Genomic DNA, 25,489 nt, shown 5'->3' with positions numbered 1-25,489 from the left:
GCTAGTGCATACTGCCTTCCTCCGCAAACACAAGGCTCTGCCCTGTTCAAAATCCCACATAGCTACTCAGAGGGGGCTATACACATGACCAAGGCTCCCAGACCTGAGGGGAGCCTTGTTCCTTACTGTACCCAGGTTTTTCCTCTTCGGTGATGCCATGGGCCTGGGTCTCCTCTTTCTAGTGCTGGGACTGTCTTGAATAGCTCCTCTGACCTTTGCTCTGTTTTGTTTTTGTTGTTGTTGGTTTGGTTTGGTTTGTTCTGAGACATGGTCTCTCTGTTGTGTTGCTCTGGGTGTTCTGGAACTTGCTATGTAGACCAGACTGTCCTGGAACTCAAGAGACCTACCTACCTGTTTCTGCCTCCCAAGTCCTGGGATAAAACCCTGCTTTTTCTTGGGACAACTTACTATGTAGACCAGGCTGGGCTCCAATTCATAAAGATCTACCTGCCTATCTGGGATTAGAGGTATGTCTCACTATGCCTGACTAATTTTTATTTTCATTTATTGAAATAAGATCTCATGTAGCTAAAGCTAGCTAACCTCAAACTGTGTACTTGAGGATGACTCTGAACTGGTCTGCCTTTACAACATCAAATGTGGGATTACAGAACATTTGGGTCATGTGGTTTTGGCTTTGAGTGTGGTAGGTAAACACTCTACCAACTGAGCTATAGCCTCAGCTCCCACTTTTTCTGTTTTTTTTTTTAACTTATGATTATTTATTTATTTATTTATTTGAGACAAGTCTTACTGGATTGCCTAGACTAAACTTGAACTATTGTGCTCAAGGAATTCTCCTGCCTCAGCTTCCCAAGCAGTGGACTCTGTAGGTATATATACCACCATTCCAGGTACAATTTCTTTTTCTTAAATCTTGTAAGTAGCAGAGAAACTGGATATGGGGTTACACATTAGGACTCCCAGGAGTCGGGAGGTGGGGGCAAGAGCCATCCTAGACTACAGAGCAAGTCTAAGAGAAGCGAGCCAGAGAGCCAGACGGAGGAGTGACAGCCGACTCTCTACCACTCTAATGCCCTGCTTGCCACTCTCCCACGTAGCAAGGCCTTGACCTTGGGGCCCAATGCTCTGTGGTTCCCTTCTATAACTCCCAAGATGTACTTGTAGGTTGGAATGTTCCAGAGGCCCTGCCACTTATATGTCTTCAAGGACAGCCACTCGAGGGTCTTCATGCCACAGTAGATGCCCAGCCCGTTGCAGATGAGTACGTCCATGATCCACTGGGTCAGGAAAGGAGAGGAATTAACCACAGGGCCTGAGATGACAGCCTGGGCCCACCCAGGTGTGCCTCGCCCGCTGCACCTACATGGTCCCACCAGCACTCGCTGAAGTTGGGCAGCTGGTGCTCCAGGCTGTACTCCAAGAACTCGAACATCACACTGATGATCATGCACATCCACCAGTCACGGATCATGAGGGTCTGTGAGGGGCCAGACAGCTCCCGTCAGGCTCTGCCACACCTTCCCTACAGACACCACCCCTCAGACACACAATCCCCGCCTTCTGCCCACAGCCCCGGCAGGCCCCCCAGTAAATGTAGCAGATGGGCAGCCACGTTTCTAATTTGAAGGTTTTCAGCCAACATGGAGGGCCCAGAGACTTGACACTGACTTCTAACAGGAGGTTGGGACGGACAGACAGCACTGTTGCGGGGGTGCCCTGGGGCCCAGGCTGGCCTAGGCTTCCTGCCTTGCCATTTCCCTCATCCCCTCTTGCTAACTGGCCACAGTGCTAGGAACAGGGCACAGATCTAAAGAGCAGGGTCAGCACTAGCACCAAAGTCCTCCTGAGAAAATGGCAAGCTTCCGGTATTGTACATGTTCTCCAGGACGGCACAGTGCATCCTCACCAGGGCTCACCCACCTACCACTTAGGTCAACTGTGGACCCAAATGGCCTGGAACATGGAGAAAAAGGGAACTAGATAGAACCAGGGTGTCAGTCAGCTAGGTTATCCTACCTTTAGATACCAGCCAATGAAGTGTGCAGGAACAAAGCCATCCAGCTTGTCCTGTAGGTAATAAGGATGCGACCCTGAGGCCCAGCCCCCATCTCAGGCAGCCCCTCCATCAGGCAGTCTCCTCCCCTGTGGTATCTTGGGCAAGTCTCCAGGGACCATACTACCTCATGCTATGCAGAGGCCCAATGTCATTCCCCTCCCCTTCACAGCCCTCTAGGCTGATGCCAAGTCAGAGCCTGGCAAGTATGTTGCTATGTGGACACCTTCAGATGACCACATTGGCAACAGAGACCAGGATGCCCCTCTGATGGATTCTTATCTAACATGAACAAGGCCATACGCCTACTCTGCAGGAGTATGGACCGTCTTGCAGGGCACCCTGCCTGATCCCATAAAACCAAGGGCAGTCCTGGGCTGCTGAAGCCCTGCAGTTGAGAACACCCCTACCCAGATGTTGTGGAAGGGGTCAGTCTTGTTGTCAGCATCATAGATGAGGCAGTTGCCCCCGTAGTCCCTCTCTGGCAATGGGACTCCCAGCCTAGGATCCACATACTTCAGAAACTGCCGGCCATCCTGGACTGTCTGCAAAGCAGAGCCATTAGTGTGGTGAAGCTTAGCAAGGCAGCCTGGATGGAGTAGTCTGTAGTGTGTATGTTATAGGGACAGCAGCTCTTCCACCCAGCTAGGGCTGGAGAGCTGAGGGTGCCTTGAGCCCCAGTGAGCCATCAGGGCACAAATGCCAGCCCCCTACAATAAATACTCTCTCCCAGTGGATATTGGACTAGACTCCTATCCAGAAGAGGCAGCTCTGCACTGCTGCTCTTCCTACACAGTCCAGGGCCATGTCCAAGGACTCTGACAAGCACAAGCTCATCTTTCTGGATGGAGTAGCTGGTAAGAGTTCTGTCCCTTTGGTGGATGAAGCATTTCTGAATACAAAAGAGGAGGGGGCCCTTGGAACAAACTTCAAGCCAGGACAAAGAGAGGCCTCAAAGGCCTAGAGACCATGAGAAAGAGGTCTAGCAGAGGGGACAGAAATGAGCAGGACAGGACCAGAGATGGAACAGGCTGGCCAGCTGGGAGTCTAGTCCATGGTATGAAAGTCAGGATTCACCTGTCCCTGGTGCAGACACCACAGATGGCCATCTTGTTAATGGCATGTGTCCTGGAAACTAACAGTACTTGAGGACATGCTGAGGCAGGAATGTTCCTAGAACCACCTTCCAGCTGAAGCCCCAAGGCCTCAAATGAAGTCAGAAAAGGTGAGTTCCAGATTTGACAGAAGTTTAGAATCAAAGGTACCTATTCGTTCCTAGTTTCAGAAAACCTGCAAAACAAATGCTGCTTCTTATCACCATGCAGAAACCCCATGATGCCACAGCATTCTTATAGAGGGCACGGGGGAGGGGGCAGAAGGGAAGTCGCTACATTGCAGAAGGCCTTTCAAGATAGAGTACTAGAACCGATATGATCACAGTAATGGGCTATATACTCTGTAGCCGAATACCTGGACACCTGACCAGCAAATCCAGTTCCCAGGCTGCAGTCTCTTAAGACTAGCATCCATCCTTCAGGAACCGAACAGGGCCCCAGGGAAAAGGCTGATTCCAGAGATAGAAACTAAAGGAGAGCGGCCAAGGCCTAAAGAACTTCAGCAAAAACATAAAGCAATATTTGAGTACAACCTGAACAAAATAACTCTGAGTCATGCTGATCACAACAAATTATTAGATATGTAACACATGGTTGTAAAGAGATAGGCTTTCCTCAAGAGGAATTCCATAACACATAGACACACAACCCTGAGGTACTGGAGCCCAAGTCCTGGCTCCTCCCAGACATGGATAGCGCATAGAAACTTCCTTCCAGAGAGCTGACAGAAATAGACAGTAAAAGGTACTGTATGAAGGAGACCCTAGGAGCCTCTCCAAATCAAGGTCTGTCTTACCAGGGAGAAGTCTCATTAACAGAAGGCTTATACCTTAAATCCAGTCAAATCCTAAGAAATACATCAGACAAATTCGAATGAACTCCGATATCAAAGGCAGAAAAAATAATAGTTCGAGGAAATCAAAGAAGGTATCTCATGAATATGGATGCAAAGATCCTAGACAGAAGACGGGGAGGCTGGATCCAGACTACAGACAGGGCTAGACACCACCTCCTCCTCTCAGGAATGCCCGTAGCTTCCAAGAAGAAAATCCTGCCAGGCATGGCAGTGCACACCTCTGACCGCAGCCCTTGGGGAAGTAGAAGCAGGACGTAAATGTACTGCAAGCTCAGGGCCAGCCTTGGCTATACATACAAGACCCTGTCTCAAGACCAAGCCAAACCAACAGAACATCCCAAATGAACCACATTTTAAAAATTACTTGGTGTAAATACCATCACCAATAAAGGGAAAATTCACACAATCATCTTACTTAATGCAGAAAGTGCATTTGACAAAATCAAATAGCCTAAAATCTAATAATGAAAACAATAAACCAGCTACACCTGAACTGCTATCACTTGGTGAAGGCTTCTGAGAAAAGTCAGAGCTCAGATTGCACCTCATAGAAAGGCTGGATACTCCCATAAGGTCAAGAACCAGTTAAGGAGGTCCATGCTGTGATCACTCTCCAGAAGGCCAGCTAGAGGAGTCAGGCAAGAGTAGGAAATAGAAGAGACCAGACTGCAAGGAAGGGTGGTACAGATGACAGGGCTGGACAACAGTCAACCCTACAGAAGTACTAGAGCTGCTAAGTTCATTAAGGCCACACGGTACCAATCAACACAAAAGTAAACTACTTCTACACCCTATTAGCAAATAATACATATACTTGGGAACAATTTAACAATGGAAGTTTGAAATGTACATTATGAAAACTATAAAACAAGAGGTGCCACCTTAGAGATGCCACCTTATACTCATGAGGATAGAATTCCATTGTCCACCAGCAACTCTACCTCTGAGCACTCACACACACAACAGAACTGAAAGGCAGGGGGGTATAAAGCAGCACGAATTCTAGGTCAGCGCTGGTGGGATGCAAGATGGCACGGCCATGCTGGATGGCAGTGTGGCAGCTCTTCAAACATTAAAGGCACTGTGTGATGTGACCAGTGAGACCACTATAGGCCTGTCTAGGAGAGAAATGGAACTTTGTGTCCCACAAGCCCTGACAGGAGTGTTGGGAGCCGCTTGCTTCACAGCAGCACAATGGGAAACCAAATGCCTCTTGGGTCCTGAGATGTCTCTCAGCCATAGGAAGAGGCACTGTGCTGAAGACATAGCTGGGGGACCTCAGAGAGGATATGGGTCATCAAGGGTTCACAAGGCTCATTCATGGGGTGTTCTGAGACAAGTCTTGACAGATGGCAGGTAACTGGAGAGTAGAACAGAGAGACTATCAAAGATATGAGTGAGTTTTCTAGATATGAAACTGTTCTGGGTCTGTGTGTGTTTTGTACACACACAGAGACTCTGCCCTGCATAACTGCCCCAGATGGGTGATTTAGCACTATAAAAAACCTGGCCACTCACTCATGGAGCTCAGGATTCAGTGACTGAAGCAGAGTGGACCATTAGCGAACACAGTATGTAAGACTATTCCCATCCCAACCCACTGCTGAGCAGCAAATCCCACAGGCTCCTTAGGTCCTAGGTAGACCAAAGTTCCTAAAGCCATAGCTGACCAGCTACAGGCCAGGGGCAGACCTGATGACTGTACTTCACCTGTCTTGTAACCAGATGAGCTGTCTTCCCTGTGTCTGTCCCGGCCTGCACATAAATACGGCAGCAGCCTATGTCTGCACCCTCACTAAGACACCCCTGCCTGGAGGTGAGACAATTTGTGTCTACCTGTGCTGGTCCAGCCTGGCTTCTTGCCAGCATTCTGGGGCCTGAGGATTCAAGCCTCCTCTATATCTATTCCTGTTTTATCAACCAAGAAAAGCTGCTTACCTGGAAAAGGATGAAGATGAGAAACAACTCGTAGACCACACTAACACACAGCCAAAACCGCCAGTAAGCTACAACAAGATAACAGCAATGTCAGGGGCTCTGCTCTGGGGCGCTAGGCCCCACCCAGCCCCAAGAGGCTCCTGATCATAGGATTTTTAAAGGGATGGTTAGGTGTCCTTTATAGAATCTTTATAAGCAAGGACTAAATGAAATTACAGAGAGCTTCCCTATGAAATGTGGAATGCTTTCTTCCTCTACTCGAGTCCTGAGGTCTTTGCCTTGCTGGAGGCACAGAAGGCCTATGGTGCTGGTAAAAGCTGTGCTGACAGCATCCTGCTCTTAGATGAGCTAGTGCGGCCGACCTGCACCACGCTCTGCTGGACACCTTTTTCAGGAATGAAAATCTTGTAATTCTGAGTACACTATAGTACTTAAGAACCAGGGAGGTTCCATGTGTGACTTGATCTACTTGGTTGAAAATGACCAACCCTGATAGGAGAGAAAACATGACCGTCTCTCGATGGAATCTGCTCGTTACTCTCAGACATAGATGGTGGTTATGAATGTTCTTCACACTTGAACTGGGGGAAGAGCCTGTGTGAAAATCTTCACCAGCTGAGGGGTAGCAAGATGACCTCCACTCCTGGAGTGTGTGTGAGAACGGATATCTAAGGCCACATCTCCTCACGAGGAACCTTTATGTCATCAGTTCTGGTGCTGCCATCACCTCTTCAGCTACTGTGTTGCCCATCTTTCCCATCTTCTTTCCAAGAAGAGCCCAAATCAGAAGCAGAACCACCTGACCCTTGCCTCCTTTGGACCCATCCTGAATATCTAGCTGTTTCTACATTCCCCATCCCCAAACCTCGACTTCTTGTGTTTGTTTTGATGCTAGTGCCCCTTGTCTACCCCAACATTAAATGTGAGAAAGGATCAAAGGCAGCTCAGCAGTGCTGGGGATGGCGCTGAACCCCAGCTTTTGGGAAAGGGGTGGAGCTGTAGCTCAGTGGGGAACATTTGTATAGGATGAATGAGGCCCAGGGTTCAGCTCCTAGCACTGCAAATAGACAAAACAAAAGCAAAAAACTGAACGGAGGAAGACTGTTTCAAAAGAACCGGGACCTGTTTCAAGGTATTCACTTGGAATCACAGCCAATTACAGTTTCCAAATAAAGCAACTCCCCAGACAGGTCAGCTGAAGCCTCAGTTTGCTGCTCTAATGAGGCCAGGCAAATACTGCCCCCGGTTGAGGTAGCCTGACTGGGTCTTTGGGGCAGGGAGCCCTCCTCCCTGGGGCAGACACCGTGGGAGCTGCCCCTCACAGTGCACTGAGCTTGCTCTGCTACAGCACACACCCTTTCACTGGAGGCCCTGGGTTCCATGCTCAGTATATCAACAAAAAGTCAAGTGGGAGGTGGTTGAGGACAGACTTCCTACAAGAATACCACAGAATGGTGAAGAAGCCTGGAGCTTATGTAAAGCAACTACACTAGAAAGAAAGGCAGCACAGAGCTCTCGAGGTAACCCACAGGTGAGCATGCATGTTAGGCGAGGACTCCTGGGCTTGGTGACATGCCTTTAATCTCAGCACTCGGGAGACAGAGACCAGCCTGCTCAACATAGTTCTAGGCAGCCAGAGCTACACAGTAAGACCCTATTTTTAAAAAAAACATGGAGGGAGAGGAACAACATTCTAGTACTGGGAGCTGGAACTGTAGTCACTTAGATCAGAGTTCTGTGGGAACCTCTGAAAGCTCTAAAACCTTTCAGACATGGTGATTTGTGTTTGCCATGATATAGGGCTCGTGCGCCTGGACTAGAGAACCTGCCTCTTGAGAGGAAGATGCCTTACCGTATGGGCTTATAGCTCTCTTTCTCAAACACAGGACAAACCCTTAGCAATTAGCTAGCCCATGTCCCTGTATACATGCAGTCTGATTGTAACAAAGCAAACTGTACAACTTTAACACCTAAAATTATACATATTTCCTTTCCAGTATAAACCAAATACACATACCTATGTGTGTGTGTAATAATAATTAAATTACAAAATAGAGAATGTCAACTCCAAATATAACTCTATAGGTTCTGTTGATTTTTCCCACTGTAGGACAAATCATCATTAGGAAGGAGCTTACTTCAAAAATGGCATCTTAAAACATCACACATAGGGGCTGGAGAGATGGCTCAGAAGTTAAGAGCACTGACTACTCTTCCAGAGGTCCTAAGTTCAATTCCCTGAAACCACACGGTGGCTTAAAACCATCTGAAATGGGATCCGATGCCCTCTTCTGGTATATCTGAAGACAGCTACAGTGTACTCATATACATAAAATAAAAAAATAAATCTTAAAAAAAAAAAAATCACAAGCTGGGTGGTAGTGGTATACACCTTTAATCTCAGCACTGAGAGGACAGGAGGATCTCTGTGAGTTCAAGGCCAGTCTGGTCTACAGAGATAGTTCTAGGACAGCTAAGGCTACACAGAAGATCCCTGTCTCACACACACACACACACACACACACACACACACACACAAAACCAAATCACAATTAAACACTTGCTGTAAAATCAATTGGGCACTTTTAAAAAAGATTATTTCCCTTTCCTGTGGCTCTGGTTCAAATTCTAGTGTGGTAAGACTGGATGGGTTCAGAGGGCGGAGGCCCACTGAGGCTCGGAGGCCACTCGGGAATCTAGCTGCACTCACAAACCATTCGGCCTGCTCGGCTCCTCAAGGGCCCAGCTCAGAGCTTCAGGACCACAGAGGAATCATGTCCATAGCCTCAGAACTAATTCACCCTTGGTGGACATTCCCCTTCCTGAAGGCTAACAAGCTCAAGGCTAGTCCCTCATCTCTTGCTTCTACCGTGGTTGGTTAAACAAGTAAGTGCACAGGTACATATGGGAAAATCTTAAGACTGCTTATTTTACAAAACAATACAAAAACAACAAAAATAAACAAAACCCAGCAATATTGGGGGACTTACTTGTGGTCCCAGTATCCAGGAAGGGAGGCAAGAGAATCCTTGAATCTAAGAATTTGAGGATAGCCTGAACAATAGTAAGACCCTCAAAAATAAGTAAATAAATAAATATACACAACACATCCAAATTTAAGTGTTTATTTTTTAAAATGCCTAAAAATAGTTTCTGTATTTTCACAGTTTATACTCCTATTGAGGCAGGAAAAAACAACAACATGTCTTTCAGTATATTCCAAGGCCCTTAAGAAGTAACACCAACTAAACTTGTAGTCTCAAAAGCCTCTTCATCTGAGCTCTGGCCAACTGAGCAGGGAGGTGGGTGGCCTGTGTCCTCCAGCTGAGGATCACAGGGGGCAATCTGATGTCATAGATTTGTCAGAACTTGGGGTGGGGGCAGTGGAGACAGTACTCAAGAGCTACTCCTAGGTCTCCAGCCCCTCCTATGATCCCAGGGCACCCTGGTCTGCAGGAGGGTGAGAAAGCCACAGGACAGGGGAGAGACGAGTGGAGGAAGTACAGTCAGCTCTCCATGCCGTGGGGTAGCAGCCACAGGAGGAGTTGGCAGAGGGGGACAGGACATTCACATCCAGCAGCACAGATACAGCAGCTGCTCAGCACAGAAGCACGATGTGGCACACATGGAAAAGAAACGGTGAGTTACCTGGATGAGGTCTGGAAAATGGCCCGTCTTTAGCTTGTGTGACTCCAAAACATAAGAAAACCAAAATACTGGCCACAATACCTCTGCAAATAAAGAACAAACAGCCCCTCAGTGTGTGCAGGCTTCTTTCAGGCAGAGGTGGGAGGCAGCAGGGACCCCAGTGGACACCTGTGATAGTCTAGTCCGTGCCACACTGCAAGTAGCCTATAACTCCATCTGGCAGCTACTTGACGGGAGGCTGATCCACAACGGCTCACTCCACCTAACAGGCCACAAGCAGAACCACTCACAGATGTCCATGTGTTAGGTTTCTCCTGTCTTTCAGAGTGTCACCACCAACTCACTTGAACACAGGATCAGAACTCATAAATCCTCTGAAAAACATCAGGATCTAATGGGTATCTCATCGCACAGGCATAATGGGTCTTCCCAGAATTGTCCTGTTGGTCACCACCTCCAACACCAGTGTGCTCTTGGAGGTGCAAGATGCAAAGTATGGTACCTAAATGCTGACCAAACATTGAAAACAGGGCACAGGGTGTTAGAAGCATGGACCACACAAAGCCAGGGCTGTGCCTGCGAGGCCACAGTCCCTGCTAAGGACCTGCTCGGGCCAGTGTCCACAGCAACACCAGTCTTACTCTGCCCTGACCTTGTTGAGTGTCTTTAGCATCTTGACATCCTATCTCATGGCAGTGGTCAGAACAAGCCAAGAAAACTGAGTATAACTTGCCTGCCCTGAGCAGCCAAGATGAGAGCCACCCCTAATCTTAGCAAAACATCTGCAGCCCTCCAAGGCACATGAGACTTTATGGATTAGTTTCCAACCTGCTCTATACCACTGCTGCCAGGAGGAACAGAGCACTCACTGCTCAGCTCTGAGGAGAGGGATTGTAGCTCTTTCAAAGAAGCACTAGCAAGACAGGAGGCGGGAAAGGAACCTGGAAAGGGCTCCCTGAAGTGATCACTCACACAAGACACAGGCCAAATTAGTTGCCTTCCAGTGTAGATTGCTATCCTATTAGGTGAAGGACAGTTAAATAGTTCCCATTCCCAAAAGAACAGAAATAGAGATCAAGACAAAGTGATGCCACTGTTCTATTTACCCGAGACAAGCCTGTGTCACACCTATCTGGGACCATCAGTGTGCCTGAACTACAGTCCCTGTGGTGGAAAGCAACACATAGCCATGTAGGCTGGGTGGTATGGGACCTTGGCCATGGACACAAGGCTTGTGTGAATGATGATTTACAAGGATGGGTTGTAAGAGTACTAAAGTTCTTAAGTACCTGAAAATATATCATTTGAGCAGAGGTAATGTGAAAGGAAAACAAATGCCTTAAATATAAACCTTTAAGCAAATAAAGATCACACTTTATCCTATTTGATCAGTTCCCTCTAAAGTCCCCCTCTGCCCCAGATATCCATGTAGGCCACATGATGGTGGGTCTTCACAGGTGGTGACAGAACCTGTTTCTGGGGATCCAGGTGGACGCCAGCAGAACTGGTCAGCCTGGGCTGGAGAGATGGCTCAGTGGTTAAGAGCACTGACTGCACTTCCAGAGGTCCTGAGTTCAAATCCCAGCAACCACATGATGGCTCACAACCATCTGTAATGAGATCTGATGCCCTCTTCTGGTGTGTCTGAAGACAGCTACAGTGTATTCATATATAATAAATAAATAAATCTTTAAAAAAAAAAAAAGAACTGGTCAGCCTGTTTGAAGACTTCCCCGTTGCTTTCCTCATTGTAAGACTATGGCTGTGGGCTTGGGGAGAAAGACCCAGGGGTCAAATGCCCCTCATTCACCAACTACAGTTCTCACTGTTAATCTGATCATATTCTTAAGACACTATGTCTACCCTGAACAAAGCCCTTTTTCCACTGCAGAACAATACTCCATCCCGTTGCTGGCTTGAAGGATCAGAAAAGATGCAGAGCTTAAAGCCTCTTTGGGCAGAGCCTGCAGTTCATGAGATTCTTCTGAACAGGAAGCATGCTTGTTGCCAGTTTACTGGTTTAATCAACTTATCTTACTGTGGATATGAGATTTCATACTCTGGGTAATGTTCCAACACCACTTTACTGATTTTGTTGCTCAGCATTGCCTTAGGCCATTACTAGGACGTGACCCGAGAGTACTAATGTGCTTTTCTGAGTTTCAGACACAACAGGAACTTCTAGGCCCATTTTGGGCCTTTCCGCCCCCTCCACCCCGCAGTCCTGTCCTTAGAATGACACTTAAGGAGTCTGGGTCTCTCACTGAAGAACACCAGAAGCCAAGATTGGTTGTTGGGTATACGTGTTGCCACTACTGTAAGGCTGGCTTTAGGCTCTGAGTTCAGAAAGTGGCAAACGCTTGCCTTCACCAACCTATATATCCAAACACGATTACTCTGGTAGCTGTGGAATGCTGGCTTCAGGATCCTCCAAAGATAATGAAATGTGTGAACACTCAATCTTTACATCCAGTGCTATCTGTGCATAGCCACATATATCTCCCATGTCCTAAAATCATCTCTAAATCGCACGTGCTAGCTATAAGGGATGTGGCTGCTGTACACAGAGCAGGCTTAGTGCATGACAGACAATAACAAGGGAAAGGTCTGCGCACGTTCAATAGATGTGGTTCATTTTCAATGTTTTCTTTCTAAAGAAAATTGTATTGGGCTGGAGTGATGGCTCAGTGGTTAAGAGCACTGACTGCTCTTCCAGAGGTCTTGAGTTCAATTCCCAGCAGCCACATGATGGCTCACGGCCATCTGCAATGGGATCTGATGCCTTCTTCTGGTATGTCTGAAGAGAGTGACAGTGTAGTCACATACACAAAATAAATAAAATCTTAAAAAAAAGAAAACTGTATTTATTTATTCATTCATGTGTGTAGGTGTTTGGCCTGCATGAATATCTGCACTACACGTATGTAGTGTCTACAGAGCCCAGAAGGAGGAACTAGAACTGGAGTTACAGACAGTTGTGAGCTGCCATATAGGTGCTGGGAATCAAAGCTAGGTCCTTTGGAAGAGCAGTTAGTGCTCTCATACACTGAGCCATCTCTCCAGACCCCTTTCAAAAGGGTTCAAAAATTAGTTGAATCCTCAGAGAGGAAGCTAGTGGATACAGGAGGCTGAAGTGTTACAGATAATATACATTTCTGTTTGTAACTAAATTTCTATTTGTGCTGCACTGAGCTAAATCTGAGTTTGTTTCTGATGTTCCACAGTGGGGGCAGTTCTAACCTCTGTCCTCTGGTGACCTAAAAACTCGACTGGTTTCTGACGTCTGTCACATAATCAAAGACACAGCAGCAGCAACTGTACAGGTGCCCATGGGCTCAGCTGTCAGCCAGTCCCATGGGTTCTTGTAGCCTCTGCCTCTGTTCTTAGAGAATCCATCTCCTGGCACTTCAGGAGGCTCAGTGCATCTATAAATTGATCTTCTTGTCAGTATACTGTCTTAGGGTCCCAGTCATTACATTATTTAAGTGTGTGTGTGTGTGTGTGTGTCACTTGGAATGAAAGCCAGGGCCTAGACAGCGCAAAACAAATGTTCTACCATTGACCTCACCTTTAGAAGCATGATGCTGGACCAAATGTGAGTTTAGTGGAGTTTGGTGGTCCAGTAGTTAAGAGCACTGGATACTCATACAGAGTACCCAGGTCTGGTTTCCAGCACCCACAAGACAGCTCACAATCATCTCTATCTTCATCTCTATCTCCAGGGGTTCTGCCATGAGCACCAGACACACAAATACAGACAAAACACCCATACATAGAATAAAATTCAGAGAGAGAGAGAGAGAGAGAGAGAGAGAGAGAGAGAGAGAGAGAGGAGAGATCCCAATCAGTAATGAATGAGCTGCTGCAGTTTTTTTTTGTTTTTTGTTTTTTTAGATTTATTTTATTATGAGTACACTGTAGCTGTCTTCAGACACACCAGAAGAGGGCATCAAATCTCATTACGGATGGTTGTGAGCCACCATGTGGTTGCTGGGATTTGAACTCAGGACCTCTGGAAGAGCAGTCAGTGCTCTTGACCACTGAGCCATCTCTCCAGCCCCGAGCTGCTGCAGTTTTAAATCCTTATCGTCTTTACAGTTCAGTCCTGCCGGAGGTGTGTGGTGGAGTCTCGAGGTTCTCAGTCTGAGGAGCCCTGGGATGTCAGCAGTATACATTTCATAAGAAGTTTCTCTCCTCTTTTTCTTTCTTGGTAAAGTATCTTTTCAGGTTTTCTTTTCCCCAAGACTTATTTTTATTACTTTAAATTATATTTTATGCGTATATGGATATATACGAGAATGTGCACATTAAGCATGGGTGTAACGAGGTGGCAGATCCCCTGGGGCTGGAGTTACAGACCGTTATGGCCGCCAGTCATCACTACTAAGATCTGAACTTGGTTCCCCTGAAAGGACAGAAAGGACTCTTAGCAGCTGAGCCATCTCGCTTGCTTCTACGCAGTCTTTACCGTAACTTTCTTAAGAATAGGTCTTATTATGCTGTCCAGGCTACTCTCAGATCAAGCGATCCCCTGCCTCAGCCTCCAGAGTATCTGGGAGTACATGTGTGTAGCATCAGATTTTATTGTGTTGCTTCTTGTTAATTGTGTTTGATTTTTAAAAACATCTGGGTGGGTTTTTATTTTGTAAAAACAAAAAGACAAAGTCGCCGGGTGGTGGTGGTGCACGCCTTTAATCCCAGCACTTGCGAGGCAGAGGCAGGCGGATCTCTGAGTTCAAGGCCAGCCTGGCCTTCAGAGTGAGTTCCAGGACAGCCAGGACTATACAGAGAAACCCTGTCTCGAAAAACCAAAAAAAAAGAAAAGGAGGCAGAATCTTGCTCTGCAGCCCAGAATGGCCTTGAATTTAGGATTCTCCTGCTTCAAACAACTCAGTGCTGAGATTACAAGTGTGTAATCTCGCCATGTTTAGCTTTTATATTTGTAAAATTTTTTAAATTGTAAATGGAATGGACAGTTCACTAACTGAAAAGGTGAGAGAGCCTGAAGTGCCCCAGGTCACCACACCAGATGATAAATCATGAGCCATCTGTGTGGGACAGCTTAACAACAGTACTGACAGTCTACAAAGATATACATCCCTGGTGTGGGGAAGAAGCCAGCACAAAAAGGAACACAGCACACTACTCCCAGGAAATCAGAACACATGGTGTGAGACTCAAGGCTGCTTTGAGTCAACAGGCACACTAGTATGTGCATCTCAAATTTACCAAGATGGAACTTATTAGAAATGCATCAAATTGTAAACCATTAGGTTAATTTGAGAAGAAAAAAAAAAAAGCTGTGTATAGTAGTCTGTGTCTAGAGTCCTGACTATTCAAGAGAAAAGGATTATTTGAGCCCTGGAGTTCAAGAACAAACTGGCCGCTGGGTATGGTAAAGCATGCATATAATCACAACACTTGGAGGCAGAGGTGAGTGGATTTGTGAGTTCCAGATCAGCCTGGTCCACATAGTGAATTTCAGGACAAGACTGGCAACATAGTGAAACACATCCCACATCTCAAAGACGAGGAGAAATGGTACACAAGTTGAAATGAAAGACTTTACAAAGGGGACAGAAGAGATGGGACACTAGTTAAGAGCAATAGCCGGTGGTGTAGAGGACCCAAGTTCAGTTCCCAGCACCCACATCAGAAGGCTCATAACTGACTATACCTCCAAATCCAGGGGATCCAATGTCCTCTGATACCCATGGGCATTTGTATGTACATAGTACAGTAACTCACACAGGCACACATATATGCACATAAAAATTAAGTAAGTCTTAAGAAGTATGTTAAAATAAATCTTGGGGGGCTGGAGAGATGGCTCAGCGGTTAAGAGCACTGACTGCTCTTCCAGTGGTACTGAGTTCAAATCCCAGCAACCACATGGTGGCTCACAACCATCCGTAATGAGATTGGATGCTCTATTCTAGTGTGTCCGAAGACAGCTACAGTGTACTCATATGCATAAATAAATAAATCTTTAGCTCTCTGGGGACACTTGCTTATGTATCCCAATACATACATATGTAGAAGTAAAAATAATTTTTAAATGAAAAATAAGTAAGTCTTGGGGGTGCCTGTCTATGGTAGAGTGCTTGCTTGGGATATGTAAGGATCTAAGTTCCATCCGCAACAACATAACAATTAAAAACTATTTTCTATAATAAGGCTGGTGAGATGGTCCAGCAGGTTACATGCTTGTCACTAAGCCTGACAACTTGAGTTCAATCCCTGGGATTTGCATGATAGTAAGGGGAAATCAGCTCCACAGGCTGTTCCAATCCTTGTGCATATGTGCTTTGTACATGCTTGAACACACATATACATGGAAACATAAAACAAATGTGATAAAAACCTACCACATGAACAAACACCACAAAAATTATAAAATATTTTCTATAAAGCTGGTGAGATGGCTCAGCAGGTAACATGCTTATTACTACGCCTACTTTTAAGTGCATAAGAAAACTCCCATAGTCCCAGGGAGAAGCAAATGGCAGATTCCAGGTTCTACCAGAAGAATTAGAGGCCAGAAAGGTAGTTCCTTCCCTTCATGCTCTTAGGGAGGAAAGGAGACAAAGAACATGAGGAACAGATGTCCAGTGTTCCCTGGGGGAGGTCTGTGCTGGATGAAGAAGGGCTGTATCCACACAGGTCCACAGTGCTACCCTCCTTATACTTGGGGGTCTGAGCTCTTGGACTCTCCAGGGTCTGGGTCACCTAGTATTGACAACAGGATCAACAAACTAGATGGACAACAGCTTTGTAACTGCTCGGGCAGGTGACTGGTGACCACTCCAGAGTACCTTTGCATGTTCCTGCTCTTCAGAGGGAGGACTACTCTTCCTTGAGACAACTCTTGTCCAGTGACATCAGACCTGGGCATCTTTAGCTAAACTTCTCATATAGAGAAACTCATAGAGTGCAGGATGTGGTGCTAAGGATTAAACCCTAGGCTCCTGAATGATATATCCAGTCCTGGAGAGTTCCTCCCGAGGAGTAGCCATGTCCCATCTCTTTGGGCTTCTTACTGTGCCTTATAGATGCTACTGACCCTCTATTCCCAGGTACACACAGATGAATTCAGAGGAAGACAGCAGACACAGTTTTGTGGTTTTGTTGTTGTTTGCCCCTTTTTCCTTTCCTTTCCTTTCCTTTCCTCTTTCCTTTCCTTTCCTTTCCTTTCCTTTCCTTTTTCCTTTCCTTTCCTTTCCTTTCCTTTCCTTTCCTTTCCTTTCCTTTCCTTTCCTTTCCTTTCTTTTTAGATGGGGTCTCAAAAAATGGCCTAGAACTCTCTATGGACACCAGGCTGGCTTCAAACTCATAGAGATCTGCCTTTCTGCTTCCCAGTGCTAGAAAGGTGTGCACCACCATGTCCTCTTTATTTTTCTGAAACAGGGTCTCATGTAACACAGGCTGGTCTTGAACTCACCATGTAGCAAAGACTGGCCTCGAACTCCTGATCCTCCTGCCTCAGTTTCCCAAGTGCTAGGTTTACATGTGTGAGCAACCATACCTGGCTAAGACCTAGTTCTACTTGAAAATTCCCTCTGAGCAGATTACAAGCACAAACTAGAGTATACTGCCTCCATACCCTAAGGGCCAGTATCTGCAGATGACCCCTCTGTCAGCACCAGGACTGGAAGGACAAAGCAGACCTGACCCAGTGGCCCAGGAAGCACAAGTTCCTCTCTCAGTATTAACTCATCTCCTTAAGAGCATGCTGAACTTACAGACCTAGCCTGAGACTTAGAGTCTGGTAGAAGCCTTCCCAAGAAAGGAGGGAGGAACAGGCAGGTCTGTAAATGAGAATGAGCAGGAAGCACCAGCGTAGGCCAGGCCAGAGATGACAGACTACAGAAGAGCTAGAGGGCCTGGGAGCATGCTATCCTAAGCTCGGGTGGGGTGGGGTGAGGTGGGGAGACAGACAGAAATAGAGACATCGAGAGAACACTCCTGAGAGGCTGACTATGAGCTGGAAGTCACTGAGCAGTAAAGCATTTCACAGACAATGGACCAGGAACAGCTCAGAAATGAACGAAGGGACCCCTAGGGTCCAGCAGCCTGACAGCAATGTTTTAGCAGAAGCACCCAGTTGTACCCAAGGACGTAAGTGCTATTACAAGGTTCATTGCTGGTGGCTTTATATCCCAGACAATCTGAGAATCCTTATGTCCTAGAGTCTACCACACTGAGAATGAGCTGTGGTGTGATGATGTGGTAACTCTCACGAGGCCTACCAATACTAGGGAGGGGACATGACTATATCTACATGTTCACTCCAGACTCAGTTACCCCATTCAACTCTTAGAGCAAAGTACGAAGACTCCTATTTTTCAAAAACAAAATTTTAGCCTAGAAGTGTTAAGACCATGGGGATTCCCCAAGCCTGCGGGACAAAGTCACTTGCCTCTCACACCTCCCTCTCTATCTTCCCTACTAAATACTCTCTGGCCTCCCCTCCAGGCCTCCCAGAGCAAGCAGGACCTGCACAGTAACAGTAACTGTATCAGTAATTGACCTTCCTTTCCAGGCAGCGCTCCAGGGCAGATATGCAGCCTAGAGAACCAGAGGAGCAGTAGAAAAGTCTGTCAGTACTCTGAAGTAACTTGTCCCTGTAGCTTCAGACCCTGAATGCAACAAGGACAGCACCTGTGACCTGCCAGCTTTGGAGAATCTTGAGAAACAAGGACACAGGTAGTTATCAAGCATCCATCTGGCTTCTTGTATACTTTATTTAAATGTTTAGAAAGTGCTGGCACCAATACCACTGTTCTACCGAAGGACATAAGTGCCATTACAAGGTTCATTGCTGGTGGCTGATATCCCAGACAACCTGAGAATCCTTATGTTCTGGAGTCTACCACACTGAGGGTGAGCTGATGATGTGGGTACTCTCACGAGGCTTCTGCATACCAGCTAGGAGTTGTCACTCTGAAGGCTAACGCAAATCATCCCTACCCTCAAAGGTGACACAGTCCCACTATCCTGGGCAAGAAATACTACACAGCTTCAAGGGAAGGTAGAGGCCAGTCACTTAGACATACAAGGAAAAGGTAGAGCCTGGGCTGAGCACCACAGGACATCATACCCTCCAAACATAAGCAGTTACCTCTTAGTGTTGTAGGCTGTATCCTGAGGGGTTTCTTCTAGGAGAGTCACATAGCCGAGTGCACAGGTGAGGATGAACAGCACAGTTAAGGTGTGGGCACGCCTGAATCCAAAAACACACAGGTAGTGTCAGAGCACAGAGGATCACTAAGTACTCATGTGAATACCTAGTCACCCAGCACAGGAGACGGGCTGACCTGCACTCCCAAGCAGACTGACCATTCCCATGGGTACCAGAGGGGTTGGTGTGTACTGACTACAGCACAGGTAGATATGGTCACATTTAATACAGTAAACATGCAAGGTGGCTTTCCCCAATTTCCCCTCCAGTAATGAGAACTGGGCCTATGGCCTTACACATGCTAGACAAGGACTATACCACTAAGGTATAACCCCCAGCTCTTTTCCGAAGATCTTAGAAATTACATCAGCTCCTTGGTTTTCTGTACTGTCACTTTCTACTAGTACTTGGACCTTCTCATAGTCTTTAAAGTAGCCAGTAAGCTGAGGGCATCCTTGGCTGTCTATGATCTTGAAAGGGAGTGCTATTTTTTATTTCTTCTCAGTGGACTAGGACTATCTGAACAACAAATAGCACCTTTCCCTTGAGGTCAATATTCACCCTATTTACTCCCACAGTCGCCAAAACCTGGCCTCCTCTGACCTGGCCTCCTCTGACCTGGGAAAGGGGAAACAGGAGGGAGGGAATCAGCCAAACAGACTCACAGCAGGAAGACTTCAGAATGTTTCAATCAACGATTGCTCAAGAGTGAGCTCTACCTTGTTGCTCCTTGTCTAACTCAACACACACACACACACACACACACACACACACACACACACACGGGGAGACACTGAGGTGTGTGTGTGCAACAGATGTGGTCATCCTTCCCTTCCAGAATGTCTGTTGGGTCTGTGCAGTGGAGCCTCCTACTCCTCCTACCATAGACAGACACTGGGGTGGTCTGAGTCCCATGACCAGACCCAATTATGAGAGTTGACAGAAATCACCATTCTGTCCTCAGTAATTATTTCTACAGCTTCAGGTATAAGTGGTCAGTCACTATGGGCTAGGGCTTACCTAGATTTGTCCACATTTAGCAAGCATGATTTGATAATTCATACCTATTTGACTATCAGATCAGGAGGCCAAGAAAGCCAGTGTAACAGGCTAGAAGCCTCTTGAAGACCTGACCTGGGACAGCCTTGTCCCTTTCTTGGCAACGCCTTCATGTTTCCCTGGTTGGTTCCGGCAGGGCTGCCTTCCTACCGACTCAGCATGAGGAGCATGGTCATCTCCAGGGAGGAACAACAACTGGGTATTTTCCACTCATAGCAAGGAACCAGTTTGTCCTCATGCCTGCCCTTGGGCAGTGACTTAAATCCCAAAATTTACATAGGTCAACTCTCATAATTGGGTCTGGTCATGGGACTCAGACCATCCCAGTGTCTGTCTAGTTCATTGGCACTAGCTCTAGCACAATACCCACAACTTCAACAGCCCCACACTCACTTTCGAGAACTCTCTCTCTCTCTCCAGGGACTTGCTGTCCTGGAACTTACTATGTAGACCAAGCTAGCTTCAAATTCACAGAGATCCACCTGCCTCTGCCTTCCAAGTGCTGGGATTGCTTCTTTTCCCTCTAATGTCTTCATAGTCACCAGAAAGCATCATAGTGAAAAGCGGTTCTGGTTGGATCTCCTTGCATAAGCTGTCCATAACCCAGGGAAGGTGCTAATAGTATACGGCTCAGATGCAAAGCTATCTCCCACACCCAACCCACTTTCCTGCTCTTTCAACTGTATCTCACCAGTGCCTCAGCTACCACTCCCACTTGCAAGCCAGAGATACAAGCTGGCAAAGGAGAGAGTCCCTCTGAGGACTCTGTGTGATAGTGCTTTCTCCTGAATTATCTGAACACTTCCAGACTAGGCTTTTCTCCGATCAGATATGCTCTGGACACTGCCACGGCTCTGTTCTCCCCGAGCTACTTCCACTTAACATCCCCTCCACTGGGAACACATTTGTCTCTGTGCACTGGGGTCCCACTTGTCTGTAGGGCCCAACATGGGACTCCAGTGTTGCATAGGTAGGTGGAAACTTAGCCGCCTGAAGTAAAGGCAAAGCCATCCCTCTCATGAAGCGTGCTCTTTCTCACAAACGAGGAAAGGTGAAGAGTTAGCCCAAGGTCATGGCCCTGGTCAGCCAGGGCGGTGGCATGGTCCTTCAAAGACGAAAAAGACCTGCAACCACTCCACTAAAGGCAGACTAGGCAGCCTGACCCCAAAACTTGTCAGAGGTTGAGTTGTGCAAGCCAGGGTCACTGAAAAGGGTAGCAGTGAGCAAAACCTACCACCAAGATATGCCATACCCATCAGGCCAGTTCAGGGCAATGTTAGGGGGGAGAAGCAGGGGAATATCACCTATCTAGCAGAAAGGAACCCTGAAAGTCACTAATATGTAGTGGTCAGGCCTTCCAGAGCTCATCCCGGAGCTCCCCCGACCCGAAAAAAAAAAACACTCGCCATCTCATACGCAGACGACCACTGGGGGTTCCACCGGCTTGCGGGCCCCCGAGCCCTGGTGAAGCGCTCCTCTGGCTGATCTGGCCCCTGACGGTCCCCGACTCCAATCTAAACTGTCTGTCCCAAACTCCGACTGCGACGCGGGGAGACCCTCACCAAAAGAAGGTGTTAGTGCCATCGTCGTAGACCTCGGACTCGGTGCTGCGACGGCCCTCGAATAGCGGAGACTCAGATCCTGAGCCTCCGGCGACTCTGCGCTCGCCCCTTCGCATGGCGCCCGGCCTGCGCAGCCCACCAGGCTGCAGGCGGTGGGCTGGGGTCGCAGTGCTGCCCGGCGGGGTCTCCGCAGAAGTGGGGCGGGGCCGTGAGGCATTGTGGGACGCGTAGTGCGCGCCGGCCGCAGGGCATGCCGGGCGCTGGGAGCCCAGGCTCCAAGCAGCCAGCTGGGAGGGATGCGTCCGGTTGCTAGGAGACCGGCGGCGTGCTCCGCCTGACAGAGACTGTACCAGCGGCTGGCAGTGAGTGGCTGGTGTTGATAAAGTTCCCAAGACACGTCTCTGAAGACGCAAAAAAGAGACTCAACCTAAACTGTTGTGGTAGCCAGCCCTAGCATGCGAACTAAACTGCAGAGGCTGAGGCAGGAGGATTGAACGAATTCAAGGACAGCCTGAGTTACGCAAATCTTGAATTAAAGGGGGGGGGGGGGCGATGGAGAAATGGCTTATCATTTAAGATCACTGGCTGACTTTCTAGAGGACAGAGCTCCGTTCCCACACCTACATAGCAGCTCACAATATATTGTAACTTCAGTGGTTCCAATGCCCTCTTTTAGCCTCCAAGGGACTGCATACAGTTGGTGTACAGATGCATACATGCAGGCAAAATACCTATACACTAATAAATATAGATGGATAGATAGATAGGTTAAATAAATTATTGCCAGACATGGTGGCATAGTCCTTTAATCCTAGAGCTCAGGTGTCAGAGGCAGGAAGATCTGTATGTGTTTGAAATCATCCAAATCTACAGAGTGAGCTCTAGATCGGCCAAGTCTACACAGTGAGACTCTGTCTCAATTTTTAAGATAAATAAAAATTAATGACTACTTTAAATTAGCAGGACGAGTCAAATTGGATATTGACACTAATACGGATAGTTGCTGAAAATACTCACATTTTTGCCAGATGTAGAGAACGGGATACTTGTCTGAGAGCATGGGGTCCTTTTTCAGTTTTCTCAGATGTGTTGGCATATGATATCACCAGACTGAAATCCCAGCACTCTGAGGTGGAGGTAGATAAATCAGGAAGTTCATGGACATCCGTTGTGTGAGACTAGGAGTTAGATAGATTCTCTGATACGCAGACTGAGAAGAGAGCCTATTGGATATTAAAGATGGCAAAATTCAGCCTGGTGGAAGTGGCCCACACCTTTAATCCCGGTACTCAGGAGGCAGAGGCAGGCAGATCTTTGTGAGTTTGGGACAGCCTAATCTACTGGGTTCGCCGCCAGGCAGTGGTGGCACACACACACCTTTAATCTCAGCACTTGGGAGGCAGAGGCAGGCGGATTTCTGAGTTCGAGGCCAGTCTGGTCTACAGAGTGAGTTCCAGGACAGCCAGGGCTATACAGAGAAACCCAGTCTCGAAAAACCAAAAAAAAAAAAAAGAAAGAAAAGAAAAAAAGAAAAAGAAAAAGAAAAAGAAAAATAAACAAAACAACAAACAAACAAACAAACAAAACCCCAAAACGCCAAGATGGCAAACTTCTGGTTTCTTTTTCATGCTCCTGACCTGAAACAAAAGTCTAGCAGCTTAAACGAAAGGCCTTAGTGGACTTTTTCTCCACCAGGAGGGGCAAACACTTCAGACAAACTCAAGGCCAGGTTAGGACATGTTTGCCCAAAAGTTGTGGGTTTGTCAGCCTTCCCGTCATTGTTCAAACTGACCGACAATAAATTAGAGGAGCAAGACTCCCTCAAAGATCCCTGAAGTTCTCTGCCTGTGTTACTGGATATGGCACCAGTAGTCCAGACCTCATTCTAGGACCCAGAGGCAGGCAGATCTTGGTGAGTTTGGAGGTTAGCTTAATCTACACAATGAGCTTCAACTCGGCCTAGGCTATATAGTGAAATCCTGTCTCAAACAATCAACCTTCAAAGGGACTTCAAAAAAAGGGCTTCAGAAGGGTTCCTGAAGACCCCGTTAGATCTGCAGAGGGTCTTTCTATGTGCCCTATACAGGGTTTTAGACCCAAGGACAAGGGCTGAGGTTCATATTTTACATACCAAAGCACATCTAGCTTTCAGGTTCTCCCAGCATCCCTCAGTCCCTACCATACCATACCATACCATACCATACCATGCTGCTACCCTGAACTTTCCAGTCCAGGGGCTGTGCTGCCCTTTATCCAGATATTTTGGTCTTTCCACTCTTCCTCTTCTTCTTCCTCTTCCTTTTCTTCTTCCTTCTCCTCTCCTCCCTCTTAATCTCTTTTCCCTCCCTCTCTCTACATACACTCCTCTCTCCTTTCTCTTCCCACTCCCCTCTGTCTGGCTCTCCATGGTGACTTCTCTGGCCTCCTTCCTTCGTATCAGTGAACCCTCCTGCCCAAGAACAGTTTCCCTCTGTTTATACATACTTTAATTTGACTTGAATTGGTTCATTTCACCAGTAGAGAAATAACTTATCAGCTGGTGCCTTGATGTTGGGTTTCAGACCTAGGAAGCTAAGGTACATATTTTACAATCAAAGCAGATCTGGCCTCCAGGTTCTCCCAGCATCACTCAGTCCCCCCTCTCCCCCCACCCCAATCTGAAACCCAATACTCTGTCTGCTTCTTCACCCTAATAAAAGCCTTTCTTTCTTTCTTTCTTTCTTTCTTTCTTTCTTTCTTTCTTTCTTTCTTTCTTTCTTTCTTTCTTTCTTTCCTTCTCTCTCTCTCTCTCTCTCTCTCTCTCTCTCTCTCTCTCTCTTCTTTTCTTTTCTTTTCTTTTCTTTTCTTTTCTTTTCTTTTCTTTTCTTGGCTTTTCGAGACACGGTTTCTCTTTATAGCCCAGGTTGTCCTGGAACTCACTCTGTAGACCAGGCTGGCCTCAAACTCAGAAATCCACCTGCCTCTGCCTCCTAAGTGCTGGAATTAAAGGCGTGCGCCACCACTGCCCAGCATAAAAACCTTTCTTTACCAGCTAAGTCTGCTGCTTGTGCCTTTTTATTTTTTTATTTTATGTATGAGTACCCTGTCACTGTCTTCAGACATACTAGAAGAGGGCATCTGATTCTATTACAGAGAGTTGTGAGCCATCATGTGATTGCTGGGAATTGAACTCAGGACCTCCTTAAGAGTAGTTAGTGCTCTTAACCACTGAGCCATCTCTCCAGCCTCCTACTTGTGCCTTTTAATTCCCCCTCACCCCCCCCCCCCCCCCCACGCAAGACAGGGTTTCTCTGTAGTGGTGGAACTCACTCTATAGACTAGGTTGGCCTCTATTAGAAATCTGCCTGCCTGTGTCTACTGAGTGCTAGGATTAAAGAGGTGTGCCTCTCCCCCTGCCCCCATCCCCACTCCCTGTTGCCTTTTGGTTCTTTACTTGGCAGAGAAAAGAACCTAGAAGGTAACTTTGGCTTACATTGTCAGACTGAGGCCAGCTTGGGCTACCGGAGACCCTGTTTTAAAAACCAAGAACAGCCGGGCGGTGGTGGCGCACGCCTTTAATCCCAGCACTTGGGAGGCAGAGACAGGCGGATTTCTGAGTTCGAGGCCAGCCTGGTCTACAGAGTGAGTTCCAGAACAGCCAGAACTACACAGAGAAACCCTGTCTCAAAAAAACCAAAAAAAAAAAAAAAAAAAAAAACCAAGAACAAACAAACAAGCAGAAATAACCAGTTATCTTAAAGGAAGCAGAGCCAACAGTGCCTTTATTCTACTAGTCATTTTTGAGGATAAAAAACAAAAGGCCATGGGCTGGAGAGATGTCTCAGTGGTTAAGAGCACCGACTGCTCTTCCAGAGGTCCAGAGGTCCCAAGTTCAACTCGCAGCACCCACATGGTGGCTCACAACCATCTTAATGGGATCTGATGCCCTCTTCTGGTGTGTCTAAAGACAGCTACAGTGTGCTCATATGCATAAAATAAATAAATTAAAAAACAAAAACAAAGGCCACCACAACTGGAGGCATTTGAATTCATTCTCAGTGCATCCAGGTTTTTGAAATTATTATCTTACTAAGGATTAAGACAAAGCTCACAAATCATCATTTTTTTTTACAA

The 25,489-nt window shown here is 47.0% G+C and overlaps 1 protein-coding gene across 2 annotated transcripts in view; it reads right to left on the bottom strand.

Moving 5' to 3' along the window:
* Positions 1 to 21,604, bottom strand: part of Ptdss2 (phosphatidylserine synthase 2) — a 23,590-nt gene extending 1,986 nt beyond the window's left edge. Inside the window, exons 1-8 of one of the 2 annotated variants that reach the window (XM_028786858.1) lie at positions 21,377 to 21,604; positions 18,696 to 18,797; positions 9,575 to 9,657; positions 5,927 to 5,994; positions 2,428 to 2,562; positions 1,981 to 2,031; positions 1,328 to 1,441; positions 1,123 to 1,241 (exon numbers count right to left, since the gene is read on the bottom strand). In XM_028786858.1, coding sequence (XP_028642691.1) covers positions 1,123 to 1,241; positions 1,328 to 1,441; positions 1,981 to 2,031; positions 2,428 to 2,562; positions 5,927 to 5,994; positions 9,575 to 9,657; positions 18,696 to 18,797; positions 21,377 to 21,492 — 788 coding nt within the window. In that variant the 5' untranslated portion in view covers positions 21,493 to 21,604. Of the gene's footprint in view, positions 1 to 1,122; positions 1,242 to 1,327; positions 1,442 to 1,980; positions 2,032 to 2,427; positions 2,563 to 5,926; positions 5,995 to 9,574; positions 9,658 to 18,695; positions 18,798 to 21,376 lie in introns of those variants that run through there. The other variant, XM_028786859.1, reaches the window with a different exon arrangement.
* Positions 21,605 to 25,489: the final 3,885 nt, after the last annotated feature.

Source organism: Grammomys surdaster, unplaced genomic scaffold (genome assembly GCF_004785775.1).
Source record: "Grammomys surdaster isolate TR1022 unplaced genomic scaffold, NIH_TR_1.0 125603, whole genome shotgun sequence".
Lineage (NCBI taxonomy): Eukaryota > Metazoa > Chordata > Mammalia > Rodentia > Muridae > Grammomys > Grammomys surdaster.
The sequence above is the reverse complement of the archived record's forward strand: the minus strand, read 5'-3'. Positions and strand labels throughout refer to the sequence as shown.